The following is a 17218-nucleotide window of genomic DNA, read 5'->3' as shown; positions in this document are numbered from 1 at the left end:
TAGCAGCAGGTTGGGGCACGCTTCGGGTACTCGAGATCCATTACAAGAGGGTGGGGGGGGGCATGCGCGCAGGACAAATTGAGAACGAACCTGTTCAACAAAAAGTTATTCTTTGCCCGTGTCTTTTTTTTTGGTGCGTGTGTGCGCAAAGTTGCTTTTGAAACGAGTCCAAAAAGAGTATGAAACAAGGCTTCTATCGGTTCAGTGCCCTAGCGATTTAATTAATCGTTGCGATTCGACTAGAGAATTTACTTTATAGTAAGTTCGCTTGCTTGCTTGCTTAGGACCGTGCGAATCTTTCAGTATTTTTTTAACCCACTTCCCGTGATCCAATCGAGCTGATATTTTGCACAGACTCGTTGTGCGTGACAATGAATTTTCGTGAAAATAAATTTCCAAAATTTTACACTGTTTAGGGAAACATTTTTTAATATTTATTTACCAATTGGTTAATGCTGGCACACAATCATCTGACCCATAGGTGGCAGCCATCTCAAGCCAGAGGACGAGAGGACTCTAGCCGCCCCGATGCCACGCATATAAAAAATTTCTAGTGAAAAACTGTTTTTACGGGTTAATTTTTTTTTAAACACTCAAAATTGTTCTAGATTAATGTATACAGCTTCAATAGCCAAAGGCATGTTGTTTCTACTTTTGCATAATGTATTCACACATGCAATTTTATGCACTATCACGTCAATTTCCATTTTAATTTGATGTCAAATTGTTTGCATTTTTAATTGAGGAATTCACATGCTACGGATGCAGGAAAAGCACAGCTTTCACATTGGGTGCATCAATTTGAATACGCATGTAAAATTTTGCATTGTTGAATGTTGAACTTCTTTCACATTGTGCGTAGCCAACCGGGCAGTTCTTAAGAAATTACTTTTCAACACCCCAGCCAATAGGGAGCCCACGTTCTCACCGGGAGCAGTACCCCTCCCTCACCGCCCACCTATTTCTCCTTGCACTTCTGAAAGATGCGTTTGGGTGGTGGGGCGTCTACCTCACCAAACGCAAGGTCCCTGGTGAAGTCACGGCGGCTCATTTCCTGCCGAGTGGCGTCACGTGGCACCGGGTGACATCATTTGTTTGCAGGCGGCCACATTAAATAACTGTGTAAATGGCTGTGAAAACAAAAATCTTGAATTACCCCTAAAAATATCAAGACCCAAGCACGTCCCTTCGGGGTGGGCAGGTAGGAACTTGGTTGGACAGTGCATTTGTGCGATCTGTGTTGGATACCGTAGTCGTGTTGGAGGTTGTAGTATGCACGACAGACAGATAATCCCTGGTGGGCAGTGTGGAACCTGTTGTTCCTACCTGTAAAATTGTATTTAAAATCTGATCCCCAGACATGTACACCACACAAAGTGCACAGGCTATTCTTTATCTTACCAGGTAAGGCCCACTGCGCCCTGGCCTCAAATTATAACTCAACAAAGGGGCTTACCGTGTGGAAATTTAGAGCAGCCAAAAACTCCAAAAGCACATTTCTAAACGTGGAGGGTGAAACTGAAGGATCCGGAAAAAATCCATGCAACCACGGGGGGAAATATGCAAAATCTTGAAATATGCAGGTGTCAGGGTTGGGATTGAGCGCACGACCTCCTGCATACCAGGCGAGGGTAGTTAACATCCTGCCACCGCTGCACTCCAAGAAATCAGGCTCTGCAAGAAATATGTTCCAGTTAAACAGGCGTTTATTATTAGGGCATCAAGGTTAGCATACAGCTGAAATGCTTTAGGAGCCCAAACATGGTTTCAAGAGGCCATGGGGCAAACAGTACAGCTCACAAATCAAGCTGAGCACTGGGCCGTAGCAATAACTCAAGTGTACTCCACAGCCTTTAAAATCTACAGCGGGGAAAGGGAAAAAAACAAACAAAATCTGGTGCCCTTCGATGGCAACGTTCAAAGCAATACAACTGTGCGGGTCTGCTTCCTCCAAACGTTTCAGAAACATTTGTAAAACAACACTGGGCTTTTTCAACATAAGGAAGGGATTTGTGCGGATTTTGCTTCCTTCCAACAATTTGGAACAAGTTTAAGAATAAGGATACGGTGCTCAAATTGGGAATTGATTAGAGCAATATGTAGCAAGATCAAGCGAGAAGAAAGAGCGGTGGTGATGAATGAAATCAAGAGAGAAAGGTGCACCAGGTGCAAGTTGAATTCTGTACCGAACTTTGAAAGATTAAATCGACTGACACCCCCAAACCCCACCCTTGAAATCATTTGAAATAAAATAATAAAATATACCCCAAAAGATTTGGTGGTCAGGTGGCAGTCAAAGAGTGTGAGAGAATGACAGCCGGATACTTAAATAAAGCGCAAATCATCTAAATTCCAATTATATGCCCCAAGTGCTGAGCCTGTATCAGATATTGCTTTAGAAGTCTGGGCGATCCTTCTTCAGCTTGCTGTAGTCGATGTTGACAGCCATAAACTGGGGAAACAAGGAAGGGGGGGGGGCCGAGAAAACGTCATTAAATACAATTATAATCGGCAAGGTAAAACACTTAGTTTTGTTTTAAACTATATTTACAGCGAGAGAAGGCTGTGTTAGTTTACTAATGTTGGACCCGGGGAGATGTTCAATATCCTGTGCAACATTCAGTAGATAAGCAAATGTTTTGGTCAAATTAATTTTGATCAAATATCTATCAGCTGTAGGGGATAGGGAGGGAGGTCGGGCAGGTTGGGTAGGGTAGGAATCTGCAAGCTAATGGAGAAAGCAGACGGACTATTATCATAAACCAGCTTTATTGCCCGTCCAAGGACGGGTGTAGATTGCAGTAAATTTAGAAAAATAGAAAAATTGTTCAGCTCATGATTATTAATGAGGGGGAGTTGCCCCATGTGGGATGACGTCACCTGCTCATGATTATTAATTAGGGGGAGTTGCCCCAGTGGAGTGACGTCACCCCCTCACGGTTATTAATGAGGGGGAGTTGCCCCACGTGGGATGACATCACCTGCTCATGATTATTAATGAGGGGGAGTTGCCCCAGTGGAGTGACGTCACCCCCTCACGGTTATTAATGAGGGGGAGTTGCCCCATGTGGAGTGACATCACCTGCTCATGATTATTAATGAGGGGGAGTTGCCCCATGTGGAGTGACGTCACCTGCTCATGATTATTAATGAGGGGGAGTTGCCCCAGTGGAGTGACGTCACCCCCTCATGGTTATTAATGAGGGGGAGTTGCCCCATGTGGAGTGACGTCACCTGCTCATGATTATTAATGAGGGGGAGTTGCCCCATGTGGAGTGACGTCACCTGCTCATGATTATTAATGAGGGGGAGTTGCCCCATGTGGAGTGACGTCACCTGCTCATGATTATTAATGAGGGGGAGTTGCCCCATGTGGAGTGACGTCACCTGCTCATGATTATTAATGAGGGGGAGTTGCCCCAGTGGAGTGACGTCACCCCCTCATGGTTATTAATGAGGGGGAGTTGCCCCATGTGGAGTGACGTCACCCGCTCATGATTATTAATTAGGGGGAGTTGCCGCATGTGGAGTGACGTCACCCCCTCATGGTTATTGTGGAGGGGTGCGGCAAGTGGAGTGAGCGACCTTCTTGTGCGTCAGTGTGAATTTCCACGCGGGCATGAATATTAATTAAGGGGGGGGGGGGGGGGGGGGCTCTTTGCAGTGACGTCACGCACGGATGTAGCACTGTGCTGCGTAGATTAATTTTGTACCGTCACTTTCTGCAAAGAAACGTCATATTTGAAGCGACTTTGCGTAAAAAATTATTTAATTCAGCTCAACCTTCCTCTGCGTTAGTGTAAAAATACACCCATTCATGAATATTAATGAGGGGGTGTGGGCCTCATGTGGAGTGACGTCACGCACGGGGCGGACAGACATTTCTGGGCGATTATAGTAGGTAATTGTAAAAACCACAGGCATCGTTAAAAACGGACTTGCATTCCATCTTTGCCACAAACACATAAAATACGTATGTACGGGCTTTCAGACCAATTATATCCAACAGCATGTTTAAAACAAGAACAAATCTAGACTTGCTTCAACCTATAAGACCTCACCAGCATGTTATGCAAATACTGCTGTGTTGCCAGATGTTATTTGGGTGAGCGTTTCCATCAAAATCACACGGGCCCCTGGTCACATGATTCCTGTCTTTGCATCGATGGAATGGACGCATGATGATTTATTTATTTATTTACCTGCGTGACTTGACCGAAATAACCAAGAATATGGATCCTTGCAGTCACGAAAACTTCAAATCTAGAATGCATGATGATTTATTTTGTTGCCAATAAACCGTGAGCCCCCGCCCACAAACAACAATGTCGCATCGAGCGTGCGGGTCACCGAAATAGTCTACAGCGTTGCAAAACATGTCACGCGATACCCATCTCGCACTATCACAGGAGCCCCCACAAGGAGGCGAAACTAGGAACGCATGATGACGCCACTGGTCATGCTGGCCAGTAGGCTGGTATGGTGTGCCGTGCCTCACCTTGTACTGGTCGGTGGGTCCCAGTTTATTCCAGGGCTCGGGGTTGTTCTTGCGGTCCCAGCTGTGGGGACAGAAGCGCGTGATCAGCACAAGCGCAACACGCACTGAGCGCGCATGCGCTTAATTTAGTCGGATTACAAACTCGAGCGGTTTCAGTTGTACACATGGGTCACAAATTTCCTCCGAGACAACAGTTGCAGGCACGCAATAAAGGCCATACAACTTAAGCAAAAATATTATGCAATGGAAAGAGACAAAGTCACTATTTGGATCTCTCACACAGCAGTGGATCCATTCATGTTTAAAAACGGCCTGCAGAAGCGGAAACTGCAGAGCTACCTCTGAGATCCATTCAAGTGACCTCTGGTTCACAAAGCAGGGGACACCTGCCCAACCACAGAGTAATGTTCGTTACAAGACAGGCAGTTGTATTTGTACTTATCATAGCTGGTGTTTATCCAAATTAATTGAACCAACCTTGATGGATTTTTTTGCAGTTATGGGCGATTGGTGTGACAATCACCTTGCTACACCTGAGAACCCGGTTTTAATCACATGCGGCCGGCTGGATCTGAACTTAGGAACTCAGCGGTGCCTTCTTAGAGCTCTGACCTTGGACACCCAGTCACCTACCACCAGACACCTTAATGAATGGGTCAAGCTGTGAAACATGAAACCTACCAAACATTGCATATGAGCAACTGGCAAATGTACCCGGATTAGTTTACAATAAGGATTTAAGGGTTAGCTCTGTAAAATGTCAGTCGATAACGCATATCGCGTTCCGGCTCAGGAGTTGCATTAAGTCTTCTTCTGCTGCTGCCGCTACTGTCTTCTTTTTCCAGCATGATTTCATTTGCAATGAAATTTGAGAATGATTAAAGCATCAGTGGAAATGGAACTTTAGTTGAAAAAAAATAACTTTGGTGTAACAGCAGCAGCATAACAGCTGTTCAGCTCATTTTTCAGAATTAGCCAATATACCAATTACATTTTGGGAACAGCAATAACCTTTCCATAAGGTTAATTACGAGGTGCCGGTGAAGGACTGCGCAATAACGCTGCCATTTACACCAAATGTGAAGCATGAGTGAATTAGCCGCATTAAGCACCCATTGCATTTTTCTTTTCTTTACCATTTTTGCCCAGCAAATACAAACAATGGTAAACAAGATTCAACCAGATCAGGGCTGTCCACTGGGAACCGGTTTGTCCTTAAGCAGGATTCCTAAGATGCAAATGGCCCACACTTGCAATGCATCTCCAAAGAAACACATCACCTACCGAATTCCTCCGGTCGTAATTCTCCTCCCAACACCCCATGACCAAAAATCAAAACGCCCGATGCCGTCAGACCTCTTAAGCCAAGCAGGGTTGACCCCCTGGATAGTTGATCGGTTTTCTTCTCATTTCGCAAGGCATTGTGAAAAGCAAGTTTATTCTTTTTTACTGGTAGGAACGAAGTGGACCAGCCACCAATAGATTATTTTGTCCGTCCGTCCGACCGTCCGTCCGTCCGTGTAGCAACATCGCCCCCTACTGCAAACACTTGGCATGACCCTACAAAAACCTTTAGACTCAGTGACGCTTTCCTGGCTAAACAAGTGTAACATTCCCTTATAATTCCCTCAGATAGCTTTTAATTAAAACATTTAAATTAATTAGGCTTTCCTGGCTAAACACGTGTAACATTCCCTTATAATTCCCTGAGATAGCTTTTAATTAAAACTTTGAAATTAAATAAAAAAACTCACAGCGCCCTAAAGCCTACAGCTAGGCCTAAAGCCTAGGACTAGGCCTGAAACTCTCCCTTCGTATCGTACCCCCGCGTGTGTGAAAGGGAGTTAATGTTTAACAATGTTACATTCCCTCATGTTTTTAAATAGAAACATTTAAATGTAAAGCTTTTACATTAATAATGAAAACATTTCAATTAAAAATTAACTCACGGCGGCCTAAAGCCTACAGCTAGGCCTAAAGCCTAGGACTAGGCCTGAAACTCTCCCTTCGTATCGTACCCCCGCGTGTGTGAAAGGGAGTTAATGTTTAACAATGTTACATTCCCTCATGTTTTTAAATAGAAACATTTAAATTTAAAGCTTTTACATAAATAATTAAAACATTTAAATTAAAAATTAACTCGCAGCGCCCTAAAGCCTACAGATAGGCCTAAAGCCTAGAACTAGGCCTCAATCTCTCCCTTCGTATGGTCCGATTAGGTGTAGCAACATCGCCCCCTACTGCAAACACTTGGCAGGACCCTATAAAAACCTTTTGACTCAGTGGGGCTTTCCTGGCTAAACAAGTGTAATAATAAATTATGTTTATATTCTTTGGTTATTCGTTCCTACCAGCCCACCCCGCAGGGTCCTGTTCTTAATAATCCTCATAAATGAACGCAACGGTTCCTCATCCAGTCCAATGATGTGGTTGACGCAGTGTGGATTTCAGCAATACCGCCAGGATGTGCATGGATGGAGCATTCATCGGTGATGTGCTTGATGGTTTGGACTTCTCCACAGTCGCAGTCGGGCGATTCTTTGATCTTCCATTTATGTAACGTGTACGCGCATCTGCCGTGTCGTGTTCGAGCGCAGTTCAGCGTGGTCCATAGTTGTCGTGGAAGAGAGAATCCCGGTACTTCCACCGTCGGATCTTGAATGATGTTTTTGTTTGCCACGTCCATAGCCGTCCACGATTCAGACCACCGAGTGGCGATGTCTTTAATTTTCGGCTGCTAGAGCAGAGGCGTGTATCCAGAACGGTTTCCTGAATTTTAGCCTTGGGCATGGGGGTTCCTTTAGATCTTGATGGTGTGACCAACATGCACAAACATCTGGTTGCCGCATGATGAAGCTAGTTGTAATTACTGGTGAAACGTCGTACTCCAATTGCAAATTTTGTGGCTTGGCTCTCCAACACACCGGTTGGTGCTGTACTAGTAACGAATTGGCACGCTCTGTTTACGTGACAAACCTTACTAATTGGCTGCGTCGGGTGGTGGCGGGTTTAACGACACATTTATATATTTACGCGATCTAACCCAAAAAAAATATAACCTGTATTATGGATATTGGTCACAAAAGTTAACGTGTTAAAATGCACAAACAGGTTGGCGACACTTTCAATAGGACAATGGGCCCGCACTTAAATCGGATCCCAAACAACATGCGGCAGCATGTGGCTAGATCCTTCAACGCGGAAAATTTAAAGAGTCGTCCTCCCTTTTGCGAATGTGGTGAATTGTCCATCTGTTCCATCAAATAGTGGACCCCACTGCCCATCATACGCTTCCACAGGAGGCAGGGATGCTACACAGCAAGCAACTCGTGATCCCATCAAATGGCTGACCGAACTCGGGTGTACGATCATAATACATTGCAAGTGGTTTTCAAATGGCGTATGAAAAAAGAGAGATTGCTTTGGAGCTTGTGAGGCTATATTGTAGTCAGCATTGGGCAGTGTAGCAAAATCCATGCTTATACTGTACTATGTTACCCCATATTCACACTCCCCACCTCCCAACAACCAGCACTGACCAATGTGGTGTGAAATGTTGTCAAAGAGTGGCATCACCGGCTTTGTCCATGGCATCTTGACGTTTGTAAAAAAATTAACCCGTAAAAACAAAGTTTTTCACTATAAATCCTTTATATGCGTGGCATCGGTTTTATTTTATTATTCATTTCTGTTTTTCTTGAGTAAGAGTTTCATTTTTATCACATTGGTATTTTAAATTAAATATGAGTAAAGTCGTATATAAGGATTATAAGGTTTTCAGTTTTTGTATGATTGTTTATATTGTACATTTTTGTTGTTTTCTTGAATAATTTCTGTGTTTAGGAACAATATATGATTGTGTTAGTGAAAATTTTTTTTTCCTAAAAAGTGGAAAATTTTGGAGAAAAAAAAATTGTCACGCACAATGAGTCTGTGTGCAAAATGTCAGCTCGATTGGATCACGGGAAGTAGGTTAAAAAACGACCGAAAGATTTGCACGGTCGTAAGCGTGCAAGCAAGTGAACTTAATATAAAGGATTTAAAAATAACCCCGAACAAACCCGCCTAACGTGGGGAGGCCCTCATCCAGTCGTGGACTGACAAAAGGGCCCCCCCCCCCTGGTACATGTTGTACTACCCAAGGGGCACACGATGTCAAGTGCTCAGATATATTGAACAGTCTGCCTACGATAACACAGACCAGTTTCAAAGCAAACTTATCTTGCACACAGCTATCATCTTAGAGCTGCGGGTCTCCCCGTACCAGCATCAATCAGAGCAACCCTACGGCAAAATAGGTCCCTGCATCACACGAGCACCATCACTTCTTTTGAAAAGCAACGGACCGAGTCTATAACTGCATGGGGTTATGCGGTGGACAGGGGACGGCAATGCGGCAAAATCCATCGAGGGTGCTGTCCTGATATAGCGATGAACTTCATATCATGAAATTCGATGCCTTATCGAACTGTGAAAATGTACAGCAGCGTAGGTTTTTTTCCAAGCCACTCGTAAACCAAGCGTGGTCTTCAGGGTTAAGGCACGTGTATGGTTTTAACTATGGGAGGAAATCGCAGAACCCGAATGAAAGCCATGTAGAACAGGGGGAGACCATACTAACTCAACACAGAGAGGCAACCAAGTCAGGAATCGAACACAGGTCCGTCTTGCTGTGCGGCACAAGTCTTAGCCACTATGAAACTCTGCCGCTCAACACATACCCCAACCCTGAAGACCGAACTTAAACCTAGCATGCAGCTGTGTTTCAACCTCGTGGTAGCTAGCGCGTGATGCATGCGCAGCTGTTTCAAGTTGGTGGTGGCTGGCACGTGACGTTGGCGTAGCTGTTGCAAGCTGGTGGTGGCTGGTGCGTGGTGGTGTATGGGTAGCTGTTGCAAGCTGGTGGTGGCTGGTGCGTTGAGCACAAACCTGACGTCGGGGTTGAACAGGGCCAGCCGCATGGTGTACGTGCCCGCCATCATCATGCCCAGGCCAAGGAAGCCGAACAGCGGAATCAGCTGCAGAGATAACACATGCACGGGCAGGGGGACAACAAGTTCCCTCCGTTCAGTCTTGTGTGACAGAGTCGTCAGCACACTTGATGTATGAGCGCCAGCGACCCGAGTTCAAAGTCTAATTCCCGGCCACGGCTAACATCGGTGACGAGTGATATCAGTCCGACTTGATCCTACACCCCCCCACCTTCCTCACCCCCCCACCACCTTCACCAGTAACATGCACGGACACATCTAGTGTAGTGCAGTGAAACAACCAGCATGACCAAACACGGCAAATAATACATTCCTTAGTTTGAAACATTCCCCCCTCCTGCCCCCCTCAGAATCGTGACGATTAATAACGGCAATCACAAAGTGGGTGTTCGGCAAACCATTGCATGAGAATTGATTCGTGTTTTATGAACAGTACAACTGACAACAATTTTAAAAGCACATCACTAAAGTCTGTAAACCAAGAGAAACATACATTCACCAGTACCACTGCCACAAAAGGAAACATGTATATTGAGCAATTTGTCAGTATGCTTATGCAACGCTGCCAACGTATTATGATGCTAAAATGCGTTTCATTTTGTAAACAAACAGGCGTTATCTCGATTATTTGTCCCTTTGTTTCCATAACTGTGTTCCGAGACAAAAACCATGACAGGCCAGTCCCCTCTTCTCGCCAGAATTACCCTGAACGTAACTGGCACTTGTAGCTGTCAAACTGTGGCAATACGTCTCTCATAATAGGATATTATTGCCTGCTGCCCTGTAAAGCAATCTGGTTATCCAGCATAACCATGTTACAAATCGCCTCTGAACGGCCCCTCATTTAGTTTATTGTAAACAGATAATCATTACACACCCAGGGAAAGCACAAATGCAAACATTCACCTACAATAACGGTGCAAAGCTGGCTACACTTTTACTGGCTCGGTTTATTGAGCCATTGGGTGTTTTAAACGCATGGTACGGTTATAGAGATGTACAGCCCGTGGATTTGACAGTCCAGGATTCACACGCCCTGGAGATTCAACCAATTGTCATGATTCAAGGTCACATCACAATTTGGGAATAGATGTTATTTATATATTTGTTTAAGTTTGTGGTGAATGGTAATGCCTCTAGTGACTGCAATAATCACGTGGAAATAATCATGTGTTTGCTCAACTTGCTGTAATCGACTTTTGGTTTGCTCATTTTATCTTGTGCCCCACTTTGCAACGTAGTCATTGTCATTGGTAGTTACAATAAGTTAATTAAATTACTAATGAAGAATCAATTCAAAGCGCCCTGTCAATCAACTTCTGTATGAAGGCCTCGCCATACAGTATCAGTCATGGGGGCTGCTTGAGCACACTTCACGATGGTCAGTGCGGGTTGGTTCAGGAAGGTCCAGGGCTAGTGTAGATATCACTCGCCACTGATGTTTGCTATGGCCGGGAATCAAACTCGGGGTCAAACAGGGTTCATAGCGCAGTCAGTCAAATTCAAGTTCATCAGGGCAGCCTTTACCGACTGGCTGTGGTTGTACCCATTTATACTGCTGGGTAGACAAAAGGCGGTGGGGGGGGGGAATACTCCTGCCATAAGTCTTCAGCTGCAGCCCTAAGACCACAATGTCAAGACAACGGAGATAAAGCCCACAGAAGCATAAAAAGACAAAACAAATGGCGAATGTTATCAGCGATACATCCTTTAGAGTTCGCATTTCATCTACACGCACGCAGCTTGCATTGCAATGTGAGTAACTGCCAATGTTCTTATTGCAGTACATACTTTTATATTAACCTTGTCTCCCTTGCTCGAGATAATCTTTTCTGAATGGTTTCTTACTTGGTTACAAAGTTAATGAAGGACAAAAGTAAGATTGTTTATCAATTGTAGAAAAAAGGTAAGGTAAAAATGTTTTCAAATGCCAACCATTACCAATGTCAACTGTGCCATTATTACAATGACAAATCCCAAAGTAGCGTTTTTTATTACCTTGAAACTTAACTAAAATTCATCGTCAGCCATGGTCCAACTGCTAAGCTCTGAAGCTACATTCTCAGGTGTAATTTTGCCCATCTGTATGAGCAACCACGGTTTTGCAACAATCATTACGATTGAGAACGTTAACCACTTGATACAGTAAATCTAGCTGTGACGGTCCCACCTGATGACGGAGACTTGTGTTGCCTCCGAAACGTCGTGATTTATTATTTTATTTCTATTATTATTATTTTATTATTTTTATGAGCTCAGTGCTCTTGCTTCTGAGCTACCCGGTCACATCATACGGATTGATTTTGAATCCTCTCAGCTTCATTATTAAAATTATGAAAGTGTTCTTCCGCTACGTTGTCAACAACATTTAGCTCCGATTTAACACATCACTGAAAAAGCAATCGCCGTGCAACTGTTCCACGGAAAGGTTGGCGATGATGTCTAAAAGCCTCGCCAAGCACGGCACTGCACTACTTTTTACAAATAAGGGCAGATTTCCGAACAGCCGGCAAAAAAAACAGAGGCAATGTAACCTTGGAATTTGACAATGCACTTCAAGCTGTTTACGTTTCCTTGGGTGTTGACGCACGTTCTGGCCATTCGACACCATAAAGGGGCTTTGGGGCGAAGCAAGGCTGGACATTCCTTCAAGGCTTCATCATTAACAAAGACCACCATGCAACAGTTTGGATTTACAAAACTATTTGGAAACATGCATTTGGGAAACTTCACTCGAGAGACACAGTAAGAAGAACACGTGGATTGGAGAAATAAACGAAAGTTTGCATCATATTATTGACTGAAGAAATTTAAGTGGGCTTGGGTAGGATACATCGATAAAAAGTGGGTTCTGGCTGGTAGTTGAGATGAAAGACAAAGTGGCAGCCAAAGGAGAGAGGTCACAGCTGACAGAACTTGCACAAGCAGAAATGGAGCGATGGAATCAGCCGACGAGACCACGAGGGTTTGTGACGACTTGGGGAGGCATTCATCAAGCAGCGGACTGAGCCATGATGAACATATTTAACTACGTCACTGTTCAAACCTTACCCATTATTTTTTTCATCTGGAGATATTCAATCGCGCAATTTTATGTAGTTTTTGGAAGAATTTGACAGGCGGCAGACTAAACTTTCAATATCAGTTCCGAGTACACACAGAGCACATCTGCAAAGTACACTTAATTGTTCGGAACGATGGTGTAAAACATGTCGACAATGTGGTTTCAGTTAAGTCAGGGCAACGTTCTGTTCCAGTTGGCAAATCCAGCGGGCTGCCCTTGATTTATAGTGCGGGTGCCCCGATTGACCACAGATGTGTATGCGCCACCTGCATCACCACAGTGGACAGTAATGATCATCCAAAGTCATTCTCCAGCGTAGTCCCACTCGCTGTGTGGCCGCGTCACGGGTCCACACTTGCCGAATTTAAAATATTACCGGCAAATGTATCTATTGGAATACAAAATGATCACCCCCCTCCTGTAAAAAAAAACTCGCCAGGATCCTCATGAAAACGGCCATGAGACTCACACACAGCAAGGCGTTCCCGTGTAAACAAGCCTTTTAGCGTCATCTGGTCCAACACCAATGGAGACTAAGCTCGAATAAAAGCTGTCTCGGGTGTGGACCAATCAACTTCAAGGACAGTGCATATCATTATCATCATCAGAGTTGTTTCTTTTTGTTTGCATTTTGACTGCTTGTGTTGTGGTTATTGCAAACATGATCCCTTGTATAAAGGTGTCAGTTTTGTACCAGATAAAAGGGTAAAACCCTACTACTACTAAGCACAATAAAGATAGAGGACCAGACACATAAGAAAAATCACGGACCAGACAAATCCAGATGTACAAACGCCATCGCCCATCAAAACAAACCCCACAAACGGCAAAAACCCGGTTCACATTTCCCGGCCAACAATTGGCTTTTGACTCCCGATTTGAACGGCGGAAACACCCGCGAACATTCATTCGCTGGCGGGTGCCCTTCGAGCATTACGCGTCGATCAAGAGCACACACACAGAGACATCGCTGCTGTGCCAAGGACATCCGCAAGAGGGCGTCTTCCCTGGAACAAAGTGCCCTCCTCTACGTGAATGCCACAAGGCTCAGCAGCAGCAGCGCACTGCGGGGGATTTGATGGCCGAGGCAAAATGGGGCCTCTCCTCTTCTCCCCCTCATCAACGACACCCTCCCTGATACAGCCTCTGAAATGAAACCCCAATTATTCTGAGATATCGATTATGTTGGCACCGGCTCACAAACGACTCCTTAAGCGCATCGGCCGGTGCCAGGCTAGGTGCCACTAACGTAACACGCGTACGAAACACCGCTCCCTCAAATGGCTTGTTTGTTTCAAATATAGATCAAGTCAACCAGGAATCATGAAGACGTAACGATTATCGATTATGTTGATGAGGATTTCAAGACAACGCACGTGTACACGAGGGGAGGGAGAGGCCCCACCCATCTTTAGGCGCGCTCCAACATCAAACACGCGGTCAGGAGCGTCGGAATCGATGCTATCGATGATCACCGTTGCATCGACTAAAGAAGCAACACATTTGATCGAACATTAAACCGGCGGCAAGTCGATCGCCAGAGAGAGAGAGACGCGATGCGTGCGATCGACCGCACCAATTCCCCCCTCGTGAAGTTGAATGACCTCTGAGTAGGCCCCAGGCTCGGACCTTACAAGGGCGAATAATTCCGAGGTTTTAATTCTATTATTGCTTATTTTTAAACTCCTTTTTTTAACCCCGTCTGTATAAATGTGTCCCTGTCTGACTGCCTTTGCCTACGCGTCTTTGTTTCTGCGTCTTTGTATATCCGTGTGTCTGTACACGTGTGTCTTTGTAACCAGTGTGAGTCGATATCAAGAGTTGCGTGTGTGGACCCAGAGGCACAACCAGCGTTAGACGCAGACGTTGTCTTTGTGTGGTTTGCCGTGTCTTTGTGTGTTAGTGTGTCTGTGTGTGTGTGTCTTTGTGTGTTAGTGTCTGTGTGTGTCTTTGTGTGTTTGTGTCTTTGTGTGTGTGTTTGTGTGTATTTGTGTGTGTCTTTGTGTGTGTGTGGTTTGCCGTGTCTTTGTGTTTGCGTGTGTGTGCGTGTCTTTGTGTGTGTCTGTGTCTTTGTGTGTGTGTCTTTGTGTGTGTCTGTGTGTGTGTCTTTGTGTCTTTGGTGTGGATTTGTGTCTTTGTGTGTTTTCGTGTGTCTTCGTGTGAGTGTGTGTCTGCTTTTCATTGCATTGTGTGTCCACGCATGTGTCGCGACGTTACAGTACAATGTGTTCTACTCGGTATACGCCAATAACCTCATCTGTACATGTCTATCTAACATCCATTGGTATGCCTGCATGTCTGTCTGTCCGTCTCGTCGTCTCCCCGAAGGATATGTCTTCGTTTGCCCTTGTATGTTTAAATGTGTCTTTGTCGTATGTCACCATATTGTTACGCCTGTTCTGCCTCGTCTCTGTATGCAAGCAAGCCTTAGTCCTCTGTAGAGTATTGTCTATGTGTGTGTCTATGCATCATGTCTGTATTGGTGCGCCTGCTTGTCCATCTGCCCGTCTATCTCTACGTACATACGAGAATGTCTATTGGAATGTCTATCGACTGTGCCCCACTCTCTCCATCCGCCTGCAACGCAGTCAACGCATCTGTCCCGTGGCTTTCGGACCTCGTATCTACGTCGGCATTGCACGCCGTGCCATCATCATCCACAACAACAGCAGCAGCAACAACAGCAGCAGACGATGACCATTTGACCGTCGTCTGTCCTCCAAAGTGCCCCCAAATGTCCCGTGTCAAGCCGCGTGCGCCCATTACTCACGGCTGGATGTTTCTTGGCCTGCGTGAACATTAAACGAAACATGACGGCGGCCGATGCGGATCGAGTCTTCCTCTCTCCTTCAAGACACTACACGACCGCTGTTGATGATGATGCTGATGATACTGCTGCTGCTCTCTTCTGCTGCTGCTGATGGTGGTGGTGGTTCTGGGGCGGGGAGGGGGATGCAGCGTCACCCACTCTCATTCCAACGCAGAGCAGCGTCACGTGGCGAGGGGGAGGAGCCGGAGGAGGCGGGGCATCCCACGTCAACGCCCACCAGTTTAACACGTGGCAGGGAATTCGCCACCAATATTATATTGATACGTGTAGGAACCTCCTGGTTACACCAGCCCACAGGGGATTGTTGTGTCCGTCCGTCCGTCGTGCATCCAAAAATGGGATGGGTGGGACTGGGTGGAGAGGGGAGGGTGGGGAGGGTCTGGGTGGGGAGGGATGAGGGGCTGGGTGGGGGTGGGAGGGGTGGGGCTGGGTGGGGAGGGGCTGGTCACCCCGTGGTGCCCTTATAAAACTCAACGTTTAACCTACTCACGCCGGCTTGTGCCCGCCCTCACAGTCGGGCATATTTGCGGAATACACCACGCCGCCGTTGACCCTGGTCATTGACCGAGCAACCCAACGTTACTACCAGCTCCCTCCGCAGGAATGTGTTTAAATTGTTCATATTCTTGGTTCTTTCGGTAAAGTCACGTAGGAGGGAAATAATAAACTAATAAATATGAAACTATAACATTCTCACGACGTTTCGATTGCAACACAAGCAATCATTATCAGGTGTGAAAACCACAGCAAGAAAAACGCCACTTTTTTCAATTTTTCTTGCTGTGGTTTTCACACCTGATGATGATTGCTTGTGTTGCAATCGAAACGTCGTGATAATTTTATTGTTTCATTTTGATTATTTTATTATTTCCCTTCTACGTGACTTTACCGAAAGAACCAAGAATATGAATCCCTGCAGTCACGAAAGCTTTAAATCGAAATTTAAATTGTTCATGATAAGAGAGGTTTGTTTTTTAAGTTGTTGTTTCTCGTTAGATCGCGTATATATATTGCACACTGTGCAATATACTTTGTACGTGCATACTGTGCATGCAATATGTGTGTTGATTACCCTATGACTGACCCAACCAGTAATGTGTATCAGTTGTAATGTATATGCAGTGCCGGATAATTACCCTTGTAGCAAAAATAGCTACATATGTAGTAGCTACTACATTTGTAGCGGCTACGGGCACCGCACTTTCAAGGGCCCCGCGCTAAATGCTTTCAAGCTATCAATTCCGGTTCAGTGATTCTGCACTTGCTCTATTACTATAGTACTATACCGCCTTCAACTTTTACGAACGAATGGATATTTCAGGTTAACGATTTGTCGTATTATCTGGCTGTAATAGCAAATGAAAAAATACAATAACTTTACTACGCAAGTAAAAATTGTGTGTTTTAATATTTACGTGTTTATTTACAGGTCACGTACTAGCTTAATCCGGCACTGTGTCTATGCAAACATTAACCTCAGCCTAAGGCCTTCGCAACGGATTGGCTTACAAGTGTAGACATCACTCTATTTAAGACCGAAACAGGAGAAGGATTTCTCCACCACTCTGGGTATCCGCCTGATGATGCTGGCTGTTGTAATTACCGCCGAAAAGCCACGGTACCCCAATTGTAAACGTTGCAGTGGGTTTTTGCTCTCCAACACACAACCGGTGTGCTGTACTAGTAACGAATGGGGCATGTTTTATTTACGTGACAAACCTCACTACATACCTGTCAACCCCTTATCATTGCCCGACCTTATTACAGACTAATTCAGGACCTTATTGGTCACCCCGTGCCCCTCATAAATCTCAACGTTCATCCTACAAAGTCCC

General features: G+C 45.1%; 1 protein-coding gene across 1 annotated transcript; it reads right to left on the bottom strand.

Moving 5' to 3' along the window:
- Positions 1-1688: 1688 nt before the first annotated feature.
- On the bottom strand, positions 1689-15572 carry LOC144724615 (cytochrome c oxidase subunit NDUFA4-like). Its single transcript, XM_078603889.1, has 4 exons — positions 15324-15572; positions 9428-9516; positions 4499-4559; positions 1689-2452 (listed from the first exon to the last, which is right to left on the bottom strand). Exons 1-4 carry the CDS (start codon positions 15363-15365, stop codon positions 2396-2398), a joined length of 249 nt encoding a protein of 82 aa, XP_078460015.1. The 5' UTR covers positions 15366-15572; the 3' UTR covers positions 1689-2395.
- Positions 15573-17218: the final 1646 nt, after the last annotated feature.

This window comes from Lampetra planeri, chromosome 21 (assembly GCF_965212315.1).
Source record: "Lampetra planeri chromosome 21, kcLamPlan1.2.h2, whole genome shotgun sequence".
Lineage (NCBI taxonomy): Eukaryota > Metazoa > Chordata > Hyperoartia > Petromyzontiformes > Petromyzontidae > Lampetra > Lampetra planeri.
The sequence above is the reverse complement of the archived record's forward strand: the minus strand, read 5'-3'. Positions and strand labels throughout refer to the sequence as shown.